This window comes from Silurus aristotelis (assembly GCF_946808225.1).
Source record: "Silurus aristotelis genome assembly, chromosome: 8".
Classification (NCBI taxonomy): domain Eukaryota; kingdom Metazoa; phylum Chordata; class Actinopteri; order Siluriformes; family Siluridae; genus Silurus; species Silurus aristotelis.
In genome coordinates this window covers 9,785,395-9,804,111 of record NC_139581.1, presented here as the reverse complement: position 1 = coordinate 9,804,111, position 18,717 = coordinate 9,785,395, and the positions used below count along the sequence as shown (strand labels likewise).

Sequence of the window (18,717 nt, the reverse complement as noted above, 5' to 3'; positions counted from 1 at the left end):
GGCTTGCTATGTATTTTCTTTTGCTGCCACTAGGTGGGGGTAATTTTCCTTTAAAACCTGTGTGTTGAGTTTTGTAGTTGAATGTCATTGGACCTACAGTTTATAGAGCTCTTTGCCCCCAGTCACTTTCATTATCACAGATGTATCAAAGCTTTCCATGTTGATGTTAGGTTTGTATTTCTGGTTTTGCGTAAAGGTGTCCCAGCCCTTAACTATTGAATAATTGATAAATAAAAAATATTTTATTTGAATTTACTTGCACCAAGCTGTTGAAGTGTTCAAAGAAGTAGTTAATTAAAACTGCATTTTTAGAACAGTAGTCTATCAACAACTATCATATTTTAAACTATTTATAAGTGGGACTCATTTTACAGAAAAAAATACATAATACATAAATTTAATTTAATGAATAGAATGAGCTTAAATCCAGCACACTGGTAAGAGATAAAGTGCACTTTGTACCATAACAATGTGTGTTGTTCAGTGTTATGGCAAATGATATATATCCCTTAACCTTCGCAGCTGATCTGATTATTTAATATAAGTGAACGGACATATTTCTTCTGTAAATAAAACGACAAACATACAATGAAATATTGTATACAGTAGAAAACCTGTTCAAATAATGATCTTACTAGTACACATTTAAATGGCCTTTAACCTTCCAGATTCTTAACATTCAGAATAATCCATAGGGTCTACACTAACCTTAAGCCAAAGAAAAATGATCCACTGATTGTGTGTGCGTGCACATTGGGTGGAGGGGATCTTGTAGACAGTGGGATGAAAAGGGAGGGCTTGGGCACACACATGCCATGGGGAAGGAGATTTGCATCATACTGGCATTGCTGGCATTTTAGTCTTGCTTTTTAGGGAGTGAGGATCCTCCTCCAAGGTAAGTGTGTTCTTTCTGTAATATTACCTGTGAATAGTATCAGGTTTAGAAAAGATGGTTCAAATCAAATGCAAATTAGTTTGAGAACGAGTGATGTTTGCATAAAAAAAATATATATATATATATAATGTGTGTGTGTGTGTATGTATGTATGTGTGTCTCACAAAATATGGTCACAGTTATTTGTAAGATAAAGATGCATGCAATTTGTTTTTGAAATGTCCAGATTGGTTCTACATTTGAGCATGTACTAGTATCTGATGAGTTATATTCAATTAATTATTTATTAATTAAGATAAATATATGGTCATACTGTATCAAGACAACTACATACATGTTTTGTTAAATGTGCATCTTAGATATTAATTTAATGTTGCTTACAGTATTTAAAAAAAATCGTATTTCTTCTGCAAAGTTGTCATGTAATGACATGCATTAGCAAATAAAAGGTTGTTGTACACAAATTCAATACCCGTCTGAGCAGATCGAATGCAGAAACAGCTACATATTTAAACAGTCTCCTGTGTAATCTGGGCATGCTGTGTCTTGCTTTTTAGCAACACTTCTGGAAAATCGATTTTTGTTTAATCATGATCCAAAGGGAGTCATGCAGTTACAGGTGACACACATATTCACAAGAGTCAATAACTGATATTGTTTCTTACTTGATAATAAGCTTTTAATATGACTTTGGTAACTGTCAAGATTAACGTACCCACTGAAATTTAACGAATAAGCTACTCATGATAACTGATCGCACTCTATAGCATGATAATGTTGTATTGGTGGTGGTGCTTCTTCATAGCTCCAAGCTCCTGTAGTTATAAGCATACTGAATGTGTGAATGTTTTTACTGTGTCTGCGTGGGTTTGCTTTAGATTCTCGGGTTTCCTCTCATCTCCCAAAGCCACTTGTGTGAGTGAGAGCTCTAAATTGTCCTTAGGTGGGTGTGTGTGTATGTGTTTGTGTTTGTGTGTGTACATGCACATGTTGCTCTGCAATAGAGTGGCTTTCCTTGCCCAGTTTCCTTATGCCTAGTTCCTCCGAGGATTATCTTTGGATCCACCACAACCCTGAGGTGGAAAAAAGGTTTACAAAAATACATGAATGATTGAAAGATGTCTTCTGGACTGTACTTGTTTGTCAGTCAGGGCGAGTTAAAGATTATTTACAATCGTGTATAATTTGGATTTAGATTCAGCTTTCATCCTAATGTTATGTGGAGTTGCTGTTCTAGCTGTTAAAAGCATCTTGCTAGAAGTTTACCACCCTGTAAAGCGAAAGTATTTTAACAGAATTTTTGTTATTCTACTGAATATTTTGCGGCACACTTTGTGCCTGAAGTTAATTTAGTTGTTTTGTTAGTTAATAATACAGGTTAGATTGCATCACAGTAAAGTCAACTGTTTCTATGTTCTCTGTGTATATGACGACAGTTTGGTTGAAGAGCTGGAGGCTTGTTTTATATACCTTACCTCACCTCATTTATTTACGACCTACACTTTGCATGAGGTCAGTGTTAAGTGCATGGACACAATAGTAGAAAAGTATAAATACTAGCGGTAAATCCACCACAGTAGATGAAAAAACAGAAAGCATACTGGGTCAACTAATAACAGATGCCGGTGCTGTGGTCATGACCAAGCTGTTACATGCGCTTAGAAAGTTTGGTGAAACACAGGCAAAAGAAAACACTCCTTTATGTTGCACCAGGTAATTGTAAAGGCTGATGGCGGCAATATCAGAAAAGGCTCTGAATATAACCAATGAACCTACAACGGAAGTGTGCACAAAAATCAGCAAGGTCTTGAAAAGAAATGAGGATTGTTTACTTAAGGTTTATGCCATTAGATGATGGTTAGAATGTAAACTCATTCCTAATGCAGCAGGCCAGCTGTTTTGAATCGGCAGCCTGTGGATGTAGCCTTCCTTATAGTGGGACAGGAATTATTCATTGTATACCCAGCTTTAGAATCTATGAAAAAGTTAAGTTACTGTAGACCTGACTGAATACACCAACCCCATTAGCACTCTCAGATATACGCATCTTGCTAACTTGCCCCTACAGCCGCTGAATAATGTATGACCCGTGCTTCAGTGCTTCCTATTGGTTCAAATGGTCCTACTGCCTATTGACCCTTCATATTGGTTAAAATATTTATTGAGAGAGAACCTTTGTTATTAAGTGTGCTAAGTGGGCCAACAATTGATACCCACCTTGGTGAACCTTGCAAAGCCCTGCTTTTTCACAGTTACCACACCCTCATACAGATGTGCTATTTGAATGTGTTAAAAAACAAACAAACAAACAAAAAAAAGCTCAATTTAAACATGTAAGTGAGCTCATGGGAACTAAGCAGTCATTCAACTTGTATAGAAAAGAACAGTATTGGAAAGAACACCCCGATTTTTCTCCAGCACAAATGGGGAAAAAAGAGAGAGTGGGATGACTCTCAGAACTACCAGAAGCTTTATACAATACTTACACTTATACTTGTTGTTTTGGGGTACTTGAATGGCAGAAATACAACGGTTGTCCTTCTCTGCTACATGGCAATCTATTGAGAAAATCTCTTCAGCACCTAAGAATAGCAGGTGGAATCACAGGCCATCATTCCAGAAGTTGAGCCTTACACCTTAGCACGACCCACCATGCCCACATCCTGATGAGTCAGCCAGTGAGTTGAGACAGTCCACCAACACTGTGCTAGCCTCCTTAAATACCTCCTTGTCAGATCCATCCATGCCAGTTCCAACGCAGTAACAGAATCTCACACGTTACATCACAGCTAGTGCTCAGCATCATCATATGGTGGCTGAACTCACTATTCACTTAACTGGCCTTCAAGCATGGAGGAATAGAGACAGGAGAACATATCATTACTGTATTTGTTAAAATACAATATAAGGTGTGTTGTGATTATATTACATAACTGTGTTATTTATATTGTTTGACTTTAATATTGTGTTTAATGATAGATGCTTGTGTATTTCATTAAACATTTTTCCAGTTTACTTAACATTCACTTTGAGCATGAATCCTACAACAGATATGGATGATTGGGGACTACACAGATACAGTACTTATAGTATCATTGTGCTACATCCTAATATAGAGATAATAAATGTTTTTTTTTTTTTTTTACCAGAGCAGTACTGCAGTGTGGTTACCTCAGACTTCACACGCTTTTATTGGAGTCAGTCAGTTCCATGATTCTTCTCTCAACAATCTCCTCTATCTCGTCATTCTAAACCCAATCTATCTAGTCTGTCTCCCCAAACAGCTAGAGGGACAATAGTCCTTTTCTTTAGCAGTGAGCCTGCCTGTAGGGCACAAGCTCTGGCCTGCGCATCACTGACATCATGACCTTTACAAATGAAGTCGAGAGCACGAAAGGGGGTGGTGGTGCATGTGTTTGCTAAAGGGAGATGCAATTTGCTGTAATGTGCCGCAAAGAAACATGATTTGTATATACTACAGAGAATAGGAATGCAAAAATCGGCCAAGACATACATCCCAACTAATATAAAGAAGAGGGGGAGGATTGGATGTGATGGACAATTATCAGTGCACATCAGCTTTCCTGTGTAGTATGGTGTCAGGCTCGAACTGGCCTGTTCGGACAATAAACTCTGTGTGTGGAGGCACAAGGGGAAGGCGTGAGTGTGTGTGTGTGTGTGTGTGGGTGGGTGGGTGTTTGCTTGAGAGTGTAGCATTTAGATTGTTATTTCATGGCTGAGAAGTGTACTATTGTCAGCTCACAGAACGATGAAAAAGTGTGGTACAGTGTTATCTAAAGCAATGACATCATATCTGTGTCATAGCACCAAAATATGCAGAAGTTCAAAATATGTCTTCCTGATTACCCTATCTTCAATACTTATACAAGCACAAACCTAATTATTTTTTGGACAAAATGTGGCACAAAAGTTTGCACAACCACCAGTTTTTTGGAATGGGAAATCAGTAAAAGTAGCACTACTTGAAGGTTATCAAGAAATAAAAATCCACTACAATTGTTTGATCAACACAATACAACTGAGAGGATCAAGAAGGTCTTCACAGTGGAGATAATAAAACAAAATATTGCAGTATACACATACTACAATATTATACTGTTCTATTTCACTATTCTCTCTCTCTCTCTCTCTCTCTCTCTCTCTCTCTCTCTCTCTCTCTCTCTCTCTATATATATATATATATATATATATAAAGGTTTCCAGGTACCACTTAATATCCATGTAATATACTATTATACTGTACTAATATAATATTATATTATAATACTACACACACACACACATACAGACACACACGTACCTGCTATAGAGCTCTGATCTCATCCCTACTTAACACCTCTGGGATGAACTGGAACTCTGACTGCAGGTTACCTGCCTTTTGTAATACCCTTGTGACTGATGAAAACAAATATCCATAAGCATACTCCAAAATCTGGTGGAACATCTTCTCAGAAGAGTGGAGGGAATTATAAGCGCAAATTGTGACTAAATGTGAAATGCAATGCTCAAAAATCACATACTGTACTTATCTTCCTGAAACACACCTAATGTCTAAGTGTTGCTATATATTAAGGTTTTCTTCTTTATTGTGTCTTATGGGAGTTTTCTTTAATGGCACAATGAGCATTTGGCATAATTCTTTAACTTCAATTACAAAACAGTGTATAAAAATTATTTTCCAGTTTTATCTCCTTGCTATGAGGTGTCATTTTCTGTAGCCCGATGGCAATTTTTTGCTGCTACTTTTATACCTCTAAAATAGTTGTGTTGGAGGGCTACTGTGATGATTCTGCTCCTGAGTCATCACAACTTTAATTCGAGAGAATCCAGAGAAAAAGTCAAACATTGTATCATCCACATTTGATCTATTTACATTTTTCCTCACATGCTGACAAAATCTTCACAGAGTCATTCTGCTCAGCATAGATGTGTATCACTTGTTCTTTTCTCTGCATCTCATTTGTTCCTTTCACCCTCTGCCTCACCCGTTTTTGTGTTGTGAACGAGGAACAGTGGTGCTTATTGTGCCAAGAGAAGCATCGGGGGTCGCTTTATGAATGGCCTCACGAGAAGAACAATGCTCTGTACACTGCAGCCCTGACATCTCCATCCAGCATAGAGGGAGTGGAGAGTGTGTTGGGGCAAGGTACAGGGGGTGGAGAGATGGAGTGATCTTGACTCCAGGTTGGGTGGTACAAGGGGTGTGTGAGAGGTTGAGTGTGTATCAGGGTACGGCTGCTCTCCCTGCTGATTAATGCTTACTATTTGATCAGAAGTGGAGGCCTGGACTGATTTGGTGAGTGAGTTTTCAAATTGAAAATTTGATCTGAAAGCCTATTTATTTTTTGTTAGCTTGTACGTGTTTCTTTGGTTTGCAATTATATGCTAGAAAAAAAAAAAACAATCTTCATCTTGGCTTTTTGTAATTCCATGGATTTGATTTGATTGCACTGGTATTTGTGGCGGTCAGAGAAGGAGTCGTGCCTATGACTGTGTCACGCTGTTCTGGAGAAAAGCTTGCGTGTGGGTGGCTTGGAGAGGATTGCATTTGCTGGCATAAGTGTGCAGGATGTTACTGAGACAGAGCCAATGCATGGATGGAGTGACAGAGCGATAGCAAGAGATGCTCAGGTGAAGGAGGGGGGTGGAAAGGCTGGGGTGCATGCTCATTTAATTCTTTTTAATAGTACAGATTTTTTTTTACCGATTATTGCAATGAAAGGTTTCATCGCTTTCATCAGAACCAGGCTGTCCTTGTTTTTTATTTATTTATTCATTATACTTAGAAAACACAGAAATGAATAACACAGATTGCTTTAATTCTTTGGTAACATTGTTGTTTGTCTTCGAGGAATAGTCATTGGCAATTTGCAGATCTTTTGCTTATTTGGAAATTACTTATTTGGTCAACATTGATCATTTTATGGTTCATTTTATCAAGCATAAAATGAATTTATTTAATATCAAATGTAAATAGACAATAAGAATAACAATGTAAAAGAAGGATATAGGCTCCTCCGAATTGGAACTGGGCCCCTCTCTCCACCCTGAGGTGTGGGCAGGAAGCTACAGTGTAGCACAGAGAGACCACTGAGTCCACCATCTGCCCATAGCTGCAAGTCAGTATACAACAGATAATAACATTGCTTGCACATACCGTAAAGCACACTTGAGAGAGTACGAGACTTGCCAATGTACAGTGTTATTTTGGTGACTAATCCTTTGCTCATGATCTACAAGACAACATAAGAACAAACAAGTCTAAGGCCACAACTAAGCAACTGTCCAGCTGGTTTCAAATGTCTGAATATTTAAAGAAATGAAAGCAGGTGGTCAATCCAAATGGCTTCTCCTTGATTGACACCAGTATGGGAAGTGCCAGCATTATATTTATATATAATATATTGGAAATGTCACACAGCTACAATGTGATGCCTTTCTCATTTGGTCAGCATCAACCAATATAGAACAGACAATTATTTGTTTTGATCTGCACTGGTTTTGAACTGGTTGTATCTAGTTTGAATAATCACATTTGTTTTCTTACCATAAATCCAGCAATATAGCACAATATAGCAATAAACAAAAATTTGTTAAGACTTTAAAGATTATACACAGATATACAGTAAATCTACACTCAAACACAAGGGAGTACTGTTTTGAGACCATCTGGTCCTTGGGTAATTTTAGTGGGCACCTGCGCTGGCGTATGGGGCGCACGTCACGGGAGAACCATAAGGCAAGCTGTGCATTTGCCTGTTCTTGAAAAATCCTTCATAACTTTAATATTTTATTCCCTTTATGAACTGAAAAAGAGCAAAAATGTTAAATAAATGTTAGATTATATTTAGCAGACACACTGGTTATCTAATTGTAGGACAATTTGTTGTTAAAACTCTCTTGTCTCTCTTTCTCTCTCAGTATTTCATTACCCCTCTCTGGTGCTCTCTCTCTCTCTCTCTCTCTCTCTCTCTCTCTCTCTCTCTCTCTCTCTCTCTCTCTCTCTCTCTCACACACACACACACACACACACACACACACACACACACACACACACACACACACACACACACACACACACACACACACACAGTATTACGAAAGAAAGGCTATGGTTTGCTTAACAAGGTCACATAACTACTTTGTTGCACTAACAGTTGTGCACTGACGTGTGTTTCAGTGATTGAACTTTTCAGAAATTTTCCCTATGTGTGGGGTGCTGTGGCATGTTGTGTGCTATAAACTTTACACAGTCTGCATTGTTGTGCTTCGATCTCTGACTGCCTTTCTTCCATCTTTCCTACGTGAATCCACCGTATATGCCAGCTGTTCATTTGTCTATTGGACAAAGTGCTAAACGCTCTAAAAAGCTGAGATAACTTTTAAAAGGGCACTCAACCTACATACACCAACCGCATTATACTATACAGCAAAGAAACATGATCTGGGGATTCCTGCATAGTCTTGAGCAATTTTTAGCTAAAATAAACCATTTTGGAGGGGAATCATATTGATAATTGATTCTATATTGTATTATCTGGAGAGATGCCAGATATGAATGGTGTTTGTCAGTCTAATTGTATTAAATTTGGATTCATTTTAACAGGATTATAATCATTAGAACACAAGACAACTTAAGAAGATCGTCAGCAGATGTAAAACTATCATCAAATTCCACATTCGGTTTGCATGTTTATTGTTGTAGTTTAACTGAGATCATTTCAAAGTTTCGACCCATGGATAGAGTATAATTGCTACAGGTCACAGAGAAAGCACTGATGCAAATGTAGATTGATGGATGCCAATGAAGAGGAATGTTGGTGTGGGTTTGGAGCATGGAGAGAAATGTCTGCATATTCAAAACTACCCACTGCAAGCATTTGCACATATTCATAACTAATGCATCCTTTATCATCTCCTTTCCCTGACCATGTCTTTGTCTCCTGGACTTTCAGCGATCTCCAAGAGAGGCAAAGCAGTGGAGTTTTTTGGAGAAACACAGCAGGAAGAATTGAGCTTTAGGATTCAGAAGGCCAGAACAGAGTAACGAGCTGGAGCTGGTATGAGGCAAGTGCTTTGGCGATGCTGTGAAAGTCTTGTTTGTTTGCTGTGAATGGTGTACTTGTTTTGCATGAGCAGTGTTTCAGTGTTAGAAAGAGACTGATGTCTACTTTTAGTCACTGTCAACTGTTGCTTAGTTCTTGCTATATTTATGATGGAATGGTAGTTTCTATGCTTTGATGAGTGGGTCTAGGGTGGTTACGGAAATTGGCAAAATTATTTAGAACAACAAAGATTTGGCCAAAAGATTCTGTATGGTTTTGCGCTACAAATTTGGCTTGGTACATATTCTTCAGTGACATTGTGTGCCTTTTGTAAGCATTATCTACTTATCTGATTAAATATCACCTGTTATGTGTTGTGTAATAAAGCCCTTCCTTTCAGTGTAGTAGGTAGTTGGCTGTGAAAGCACCGATTATCCACTTCATGATCATCTTTTTCTTAGAAAATAATGAACAGAAGTTTTATGTTTTTCTCTGTGAGTCAGGCTTAAGAGTTTGAGCTGTCTGGGGAATTTCCAAACATGTCCATCATGGAGATTTTCTTAAGCAATCCATTCCAAATCTCCCCATCTGTGGTGCCCGTCTGTTCATCAGGGCGTGATTGTTTACATGCATGATTGTGTGTAAAGGGAGAAAAGAGAAAAAGAAATTTGAATTTGTGCAGTTTGTGTGCGTGTGTGCGTGTGTGCGTGTGTGTGTGTGTGTGTGTGTGTGTGTGTGTGTGTGTGTGTGTGTGTGTGTGTGTGTGTATGTGTGTGTGTGCGTGTGCGTGTGTGTGTGTCTGGCCTTAACTAGAGGACACACACTGACACCATACCATTACAGCCTGCAAATAAATTAAAGCAGTTGGTTATGCAATTCTGTCTAATGATTTCTGAATGATGCACCATCACCAAACTGTGCTTAGAGTATTTGTGTCATGAAGATGCAAAAGTCTGACATCACACTAAGCTATTCTTCTCTCTGACACACTGCAGCTCTGTAGACATCAGGTACTGATCATCTGATGTATGGAAATTATTGTGTAGGGGTCTGCGTCTGAAAATAGAGAATGTTGTTAATGAAGAAGTGTAATGTCATTGCTGATCGTTGTCTTCATCCTTATCTGATAATTTCATAGAGAAGTCAAAAAGACAGTTAATCTGCAGCACATTCAATGAAATTTGGTTCTGTGACTTCATATAGTGCAGTGATAATTTGTTTGTTTTCATGAGCTATTGCTAATCATAATGCATTGCAAGGTCAAATCAGGTACAATTAATTACTGATATGCTTCAATCATATTTTTTAGTATTCTTCCAATAACTTGAATGCTAAAGTGACTTTTGTGTTATATTTTAACAAGGATATTGTTTAACTGGTAAATGTATTCTATTCATGGAATTGTTTAATACAACAGTACTATATTTATAATAGAAATAATATTATACATTAAAGCTGTGTGATTTATACATTTGACTCATTTAATGTAGAACTTTTGTGAAATTATGAAACACTTGTGAAATTGCGTTTTAAGGTTAATGGTCCTGAGTTAAACCACCACTATGAAGTCCTTGGAACTGCTGCTGCTGCCTTTACTGCTACTTGTTCGAGGTAATAACATTGTAAATGTTGAACTAAAAATTACATTTCTGTTGCAAGAGTAATTTGCTCTCTTCAATGTTTAAATGTCACATTTTTTCCTCTTTTTTTTTTATTCAGATATACATGCTCAATGGACAGTTTGGATGCCCAGAGACATCTCAGCCATGACTAACTCCTGTGTGGTAATCCCATGCACATTTATATACCCGTCAGGAGTCAGGCCATACAAGGGCACCCATGGAATATGGTATTTTGGCCAGCCCTATCCACAACTCTTCCCTCCGGTGGTTTTCAAGTCTCGCACAGGCATTGTGCATGAAAGCTACAGTGGCCGTTCCAAGCTTCTGGGTGACCTGTCACAGAAAAACTGCACGCTGCAAATCAGCAACCTTGGAGTTGAACATGCAGGGAGGTACTACTTCAGAGCTGATCTAGGAGGAGCAAACATTTATACCTACCCAGATTTCACTGAACTCAGGGTGTTGGGTAAGAACTCTAGAGTACTATAACATTACAGGCAATAAATTGTCCACATAGTAAAATATACATCATAATATTGGCAAAATAATTTTGCACTTCCTAAATATAAACTTTAACCACTTGAAACCATTTGCTTCCTTCTTAGACCAGCCCAACATTGATACCCCTGAAGAAATACTGAGTGATGAGAGCTTGGACTTGACTTGCTATGCTCCAGACAACTGTCCTGACATGAGTCCTGAGATCCATTGGATGTACACAGACTATCTTCCTGATCCTCTTTTTACAACAGACTATGTTGAGGAAAGCAACACTGCAGTGATTTCAAGCACACTTACTTTCACACCCAAAGCTATGCACAATGGTCAATTGGTTGGCTGCAGGGTCCATTATCCTAACACCACTTTTGTCTATGAGCGCCTCATCTACCTGGATGTCAAATGTGAGCACACAATCCAATAACATATACACTAATTTGAAGAAATCAAATAGAGGCACACTGTTACCTGATAACTGACAATAGAGTTCAGCAATATATAGCTTATACTGGCATAAGTTTTCATACACAGTACCATCTTTAATGTTTTTAGGATTGTTAGTCAAGGACAATTTGGTTAGCTGCACTAAACTAAAGGCAATGCATGCTGTAAAATACAGAGAAAAACATCAAAATATATGATAGAAAAGCTGTCTTTTGCTGCCCAATTATGTTTTCTATACTTTCTGTCTGTAGATGCCCCTAGGAAAGTTTGGGTAAATGTTTCTCATGAGGCCATGGAGGGGAGCTCTGTGGTACTTCACTGTGATGTGGACAGCAACCCTGTTCCACGGATTACGTGGTTCTTCAGAGATGAAGAGCTGATGGCAGAAACTGCTTCGAATGCTTCTCTTTTTCTGGAGTCCTTGACTCCAGAGCAGGATGGTTTATACACATGTGTAGGGGACAATGGCTATGGGTCAATGAACACCTCCTTGTACTTGGCTGTCAGATGTGAGTTTCATGTTACATTTTTTAAAGGTTTTGAATGACTGGTTTCACATTTTGCATTTATTTATTTATTTACTTTATTTCATTATCATAGCGCACACTATTTTGTTTAATGGGTTGTCTAATAGATTCTCCAAGAGAGCCAGTGGTGAACACCTCTCTGGTGGTGATGGAGGACTCCTCTCTGGCTCTTCATTGCAGCACTCAGGGCAATCCAGTACCTACACTTACCTGGCTAAAGGATGGAGACCTGGTGGGGACAATAAAAGCTGGAGAGCTGTCCATACTCGAGCTTAAAGATATTGACTCACAGGATGATGGCACATACCGCTGTCTAGCTGAAAATGAACATGGCCGAGCCAGCAGCTCTTTAAACATCACAGTGGAGTGTGAGTTATTTAAAAGCTGAGCAGATTTCTTAGCTTGTATGAAGTTTTGAATGAGGCTTACAGACAAATAATGGACATTCGATTAGTTCAATTTTGGCATGCTAAGTGCTATAATGAATACTTAGAATGTTATCAAGAATGTCTCATTTCATTAAGAAGTTAATTTGAGGTAAGCTGAATGTTCCTCACTCTTGTGTCTGTTCTTATAGTTGCTCCATTTTTCCTGGATGATTCCAAGTGCACCATAGTGCGAGAGGGTGTGCAGTGTGTCTGCATCGCCACAGGAAATCCTGAGCCATCCATAGTATTCTACCTGCCTGACCACAATATCACCATTAATGAAACAAACAGCCGTTACAACTTTTATACACATTCGGATGGCTATACATCAACTGGCATGATCAAACTAAGGGAGAAAGGTGATCGTGAGAACAACGAAGACATGGCTGTTCATGTACACTGTGGCATCTCTAACGCGTATGGCTCTGACTCTATCCGTCTGGAGCTGCAGCAAGAGAGTGAGTTTCCATGAAATAAACCAGAGGTGGCAAAAGTACACACATTTTCCACTTAACTAGATGTACAGATCCTGTTTTAAAAGACTCTTTTATATACTTTGTTTTTTTCAAGGTAAAGTAAAGAAGTTTGGGCTCTGACATTTACTTAAGTAAAAAGTAGCCATTACTACTACCAGTTTTAGTGTCATGCTGGTAACGGGACCTCACATCATATTGATATAAAAATTCAAAACAAATTTAAAATTTTGCTACCTAATAAATGTATTCAGGCTGAACAACCACCATATAGAATAAAAGCAGAGCAAAGATGATGATGATGATCGGGTAATCAGGAATGTCTCTGTTCTCAGTCATGTTTACATCACTGACTCCCTCTGTCTCATCCACATTAACCCCATACTTCTTTCTGCCTTCTGCCTTGGTTGTTGTGAGTTTCGTTAACTAGCTTACGTCTGTGGTGCATGATAGCCAGGGAATGATACGCCAGTGGTAGACTGAAAAAGTCTTGCAATGACAGGAAATAGGTTAATGGGATGAAAATATTGACATTTCACAAATTAGATCAAAACTAAAGTAACAAACCTGTTTTGAAAATGTAAGAAGTAGAAAACACAGATATTTGTGTAAAAAATTTAGAATGAAAGTGAACAGTTACTGAAAAATTAACAGTGAAATAAAGTACTGATACCAAAAATAAAAATCTACTTAAGTACAGTCATGAAGTATTTGTACTTCGTTTCTTCCCACCTCTAAAATAAACTATTAAAAAATCTTAAAATATATTAACCTAAAATATTTGAACAGTTTTATGTCTCATTTATGATGCTGTTTGTTCATATACATACATGTTGGGATTTAAGAAATCAAAGAAATCACTTCACTTTATCTTACCTTTAATTATATAATTAGAATGTGCTACTTATAAATCTGCTCTGATCATTTTTAAAACGTAATGAAAATAATGTTCACAATTTTGAGATTGATTAAAAAATATATATATGATTTTCAGAAAAATACCTGATGGCTGTGATAGTGGGAACCATTGGAGGAGTGGCAGTTATTGCTTTTATCATTGCTGCTGTAAGATATGTGGGACAAAACAACAAAAAGTGAGTAATTGATCATATCCACTGGACAGGTCTGGGGGAATGGGCAAAGCAAGGAAACACCAAAGCCTAGTCATCCATTCTCAAATGTGTTTCTTTTAATCTTGCTATACATACATAACCTATTCAGAGCTGAAACAATTTGATCAAGTGGTAAGATGGTACATGCAACGAGTTGGCAAACAAAATGACAGTGTTGGCCATGATGTGGACTCCAGATGACCAGACTAACAAGACTTTGATTTGCCTTCCACTGCTTTCTATCCTTAAACACTAAGCTAATCTAAGCAAAGGCACTTAACCTCAAGTGCTTCAGCAAATATACAACCACTATTATACTCAAGTCAGCAATAAATACAACAGTTCCACCGATTTGGACAGTGGAACCAAAAAAGCAACTCACAAAGAGCCACTTGGTTAGGGAGGCAAAATCTTCCTTTCTCAAAATGGATGCCCAGGCTTACAGTGTTGCCCTGAGCTAGTCAATAGCGTCATTCCGTGTGAGACAGAGTCTGATCCTCTGACTCCAACCTCCAGAGAGAATGGCAACCCTGGGCAGGACGTGGGCTCTAGAGTGGAGAATCCCTCCATGTACTACAGCGCAGTCAAGAAGGACAAACAAAGTCTCAGGAAAAAAGTGGTGAGATATTATGCCAACGAATCCTAATTATAATACAACTTTTACATGTGCAGTTGTTTATAGTGGTGTTTTGCTGATGTCTTGGGGTTGTTACATTCTTTGAATGGCACCAAGTCATAAGATTTAAATATCAATTATTTGATTCTGTTCATTTAACATATTAAGTAATAATAGGTTAAGTTTCTGTTGTTCGTTTTGGTCTACAGTATATGCTTCTGCCTAAATGTAAGACAAACACGAATAATACTTAGTTATTTGTTCTCGCTACAATGACAAAGGATGTTTTTTCAGGATCCTGATGGATGTCTTAGGCTAAGTGTACATTATAAGCTTCATTGCTCAGTTGTGCTTGTTTGCTTAGATTTGATCTGTCTCACTTGATAGTTCACATCTGTAACTGCAAATATCCATCTTTAATGTGATTATTATCACCCTAAATAGACATGACTTTTGCCATGAACAATAAATAAACGGCATTCTTTATAGTTTAGACATTAATTAAACGCACCACTAGAACTGCGGTCATGTTCTTTTTTGACCTTAGTGTTGTTCACAAGGAAAAAATAGGGGGATTATCACACACAATGCACTCGAGTTGTTTGGAAATGGGGCACAATGAGCAGCCATGACCTCTATGTTAATTTAAGTGTTTTTTTCGTTTTGTTATTTAGCCGGATTGTTTCAAACACTACTGAGGTTCGGTTTTTTCTTTCTAGTTTTGCATACAACAAATAATTTGCCCAAATTTCGAGAAAATCATAAATTTCTTCATCCTTCACTGAAAATAGTCAATACTGCTGTCATCATTCTGATTCATATCGTATGTATCTGATCTTGGACCATGTACAAAAGTGGCTCAGTGTTGACGAATAGATTCGGGGGAGTATTTTTACATAGTCCTAAGATCAGATTCACATTAACAGAACATTAGTTTTGCGTCACTGTACTGACAGAGTACTATTTACTGAATTATCTGCTGTTAAGTAATATAAAGTACATTTTTTATAAAGGAAACAGGACAGGATTTTTTTTATGAATAAATCAGTTGTTTCCCAGTATTATACAGTAGGGCTCTAGGGGTCTAGTCGTTGTTATTTGCATGCTTGACGGTGGAGTATGGCCTTTGCTTTAAAGCATTTCCTGACTATTCTTTCATCCTTCATTGCTTTTCTGCATTCTCTCTCTTTTGTCTTTCCCCTAACTTAACAGCTTAAGACTGAGCTGCTGGGCTCTAAGTTTAATTCCATCCTAGAAGAGAGCACGGTAAGGCTAACAAATCAACAGACTGGGTACAAGTACTCCTTATGAACAATGTAGAAAACAAACTGTAGTACAATTGGAGAATATATTTTCTTAAAACTTGTTTCTCATTCTGGTATGTAATCAATCATACTTGCATTAGATTCGGTTACTGCCTAACATATTACCAATGCTTGGCATCTTTTGGCTTTGCTACGTTTAACCTAACAACCTGCTTTTGATTGCCAACTCATGTCATTATTTTATAAGGATACACATTGGGAAAAATGTATGAGGCTGTCTAGCAATTGCTTCTCAATGCAATAATGCCTTGATCTGTTTTTTTCAGGGAGAAGACAGCGATTACCAGCATGTTGGATCGGCTGCAGGAATGGCGAGGCAAGAGCTGAACTTTCTCGGACGGGCCCGAGAAGGAGGATTGGGGAGGGGGGACGACACCACTGACTACTCAGAGATCAAAGCTAAATGAATTGCGATCCTTCCCTGAAGCCTCGGCTGAAAGGGATACAGTGGCCTCTAGTTCCTAACAAATTGATTTGTGCAATGTGCTTTAGTTTATAGCACTTAGCATGCCAAAATTGAACAAATCCAATTGGCTTGGACCAATATTTGAATCTATTTTACAGAAGACGTTTTGGAAACATGCAAGTCTCTGCACACAACCATATTTTGTTCCTTTTAGTCTTATTGTTGCATCAGACATTGTGCAACAGTGGGTCTAAATGGGCTTGCAAAGGGTTGTGCAAAAACATGTACAAAATTATATTAATGTTACTGTTAATTTTAGGTATTTGTTAAAGAAGAACAGGCTTTGGTTTTATCGCAAAACTATTCCACTAGTGGTCATTTACACTGTGTCCGCAGCAAGCCGAAGCATCAGGGAACGAGACATGCAGCATGTCTCAATGTTCTAGCACTATCTCCAGTAGAATGTTATCTCAAATCCAGAAGATCTCTCGGCCACTTTCAAACTGTACCATGATAAGCACTCCATGGTATGCACTCTTTATTTATAATGACATACCCTTAAGTGATTGTAAGAGTGTAAGTGTAAATAAGGATATTGTTTACCCAATGAATCTCTTTGACATGGGCTAAATGAATGGCTAACTAATTATCGGTCTTTTTTTTTCTGTTTTTCTTAGCGTGATGATGTATTTTTTCCCCTGTCAAATGTCACATTTAAGCTTAAGAGGTGATTAGTGGACGTATCTGCATTTTTGATAAGTAAAATTGCTTTTGAAGCATATTGTTTATTGAGGGAAAGGAATTGCTATTGCAATGTGAAATACTGTTGTAAAGAGGAAATTGTGTCATGACTTTGCCTTTCTACACATTTAAGACACATGGCAAACAGAATAGACTTTTACACTCTTCTTTCTTCATTTATTACATTTTGTCATTTCTTTTGTTTCAACGATGCTCCAATCTTTTTTCATTGTTTAAATGTAATTTTAAAACTCTTCACTCTAAGGGTAAACTCAGAAAACCAACCAACCAGAAGACAGAAGAAAATCTAATCAAACCCAAGATATTTAAAGCAAGGATGAAGTCATATCTGTTGAAATAAAAACACAAAGCCATCACTTTGAAACTATCAGTTGACCCAGGGGTGCTTTAATTATATGTATTATTTATTATCTTTTTAACACCCTCTATTGTGGTTATATCAGATTCAACAATATATCAATATATATGCATATCTCAAATATTAACATATGCAACTCAATTTTACTAAATACTTAACATAATATTACTCACCTTATATTTGTAAAGAATTCATAAAAAGCACCAATATAAAGAGATATGAAATATGTAAATACGCATCTATTCTCTGATGTGAATCCTTTAAAACCTAATAAAAGGTTTTTTTGCTGGATTTGCAGCACAGAAATATAAAACAGGCAGTTAATAACCAATTTATTTATAAAAATATTCCCGTGGGCTCACCACCTGCAGGAGGGACCGTAAGGGACCGGTGCTGAGAGGATTGGGCAGCAGTCGAAGGCGGGGGCCTTGACAGCCCGATCCCCGGACACGGAGAAGTGTCTGGGGAATCTGCTTAGACTGCTGCCCCCGCGACCCGAATTACGGATAAGCGGGAGAAGATGAAATGAAATGATGATGATGAAATTTATAAAAATAGATATATTTAGAAGAGAAATTTTGGTTGTCCAGTCTAATTATTCACTTTGTGTATTGTAAAGAGTATTTGTAAGCATTTGACTGTGTGATGATAATAACGATGGATTTTTAAAATTTTATTTTATTTAATTTAATTTTATTTAAGTTTCAATTTTGACAGGGACTTTTCAACCAATGGGCAACACAACATTGTTCATAGCTAATCGAGCATATGATTGAATGATTTATTTTTTTGTTGTTAAAAAACTTTCACCTTTAATGCCATCTTTAATGCAAACAAATAAAGTAAACAAGATGGGGACCAAAAAAATCATCTACTTGATGTTTTGTTTTATTAAAATGTAAAATTAATTTTTTTTAAAGAGGTAAAGGTTATTACCAGGAAAAATGGATCAGTAAAATCTGCTGAAGAACAAACAAAGAACATGCAAAATATTTGACATCGGTGTTAGTGTATATGACACCACAACTGCTATTTTTTAACTGTCTGATTATAATGTTAGAGATCAGTATTATTGTTCCTTTTTCTTCTTATTTGGCCTGCTCTCTGGAGAATGGCAACTCTAAAGATGTTACCGTTGTGCTGCGCAACACATTTTGATAGGAGTGTCACAGAGGAAGTCTGTGG

At 37.5% G+C, this 18,717-nt stretch overlaps 1 protein-coding gene across 20 annotated transcripts; it reads left to right on the top strand.

Annotated features, from left to right (window-relative positions):
• Positions 1 to 749: 749 nt before the first annotated feature.
• Positions 750 to 18,399, top strand: mag (myelin associated glycoprotein). 20 transcript variants are annotated; one of them, XM_083548242.1, is made up of 13 exons: positions 786 to 895; positions 8,885 to 8,983; positions 10,496 to 10,572; positions 10,681 to 11,049; positions 11,189 to 11,485; positions 11,777 to 12,034; positions 12,160 to 12,420; positions 12,630 to 12,938; positions 13,948 to 14,047; positions 14,582 to 14,684; positions 15,894 to 15,947; positions 16,273 to 17,884; positions 18,091 to 18,399. In XM_083548242.1, exons 3-12 carry the CDS (start codon positions 10,524 to 10,526, stop codon positions 16,411 to 16,413), a joined length of 1,941 nt encoding a protein of 646 aa, XP_083404368.1. In that variant the 5' UTR covers positions 786 to 895; positions 8,885 to 8,983; positions 10,496 to 10,523; the 3' UTR covers positions 16,414 to 17,884; positions 18,091 to 18,399. The 20 variants fall into 20 exon arrangements, with proteins under 20 accessions (XP_083404361.1, XP_083404369.1, XP_083404372.1 ...); XM_083548248.1 differs by having other exon boundaries at positions 794 to 895; positions 8,885 to 8,976; XM_083548247.1 differs by lacking the exon at positions 786 to 895 and adding an exon at positions 5,953 to 6,212 and having other exon boundaries at positions 8,885 to 8,976.
• Positions 18,400 to 18,717: the final 318 nt, after the last annotated feature.

What these genes read in the sequence shown, in the direction of transcription:
- mag (XM_083548246.1), top strand. Translation starts at nt 10,524, where the DNA reads ATGAAGTCCTTGGAACTGCTGCTGCTGCCTTTACTGCTACTTGTTCGA. An exon ending in TTTACTGCTACTTGTTCGAG is followed by an intron (nt 10,573 to 10,680) that starts GTAATAACATTG and finishes TTTTTTATTCAG; the next exon opens with ATATACATGCTCAATGGACA. An exon ending in GTGGGACAAAACAACAAAAA is followed by an intron (nt 14,048 to 14,581) that starts GTGAGTAATTGA and finishes TCCAACCTCCAG; the next exon opens with AGAGAATGGCAACCCTGGGC.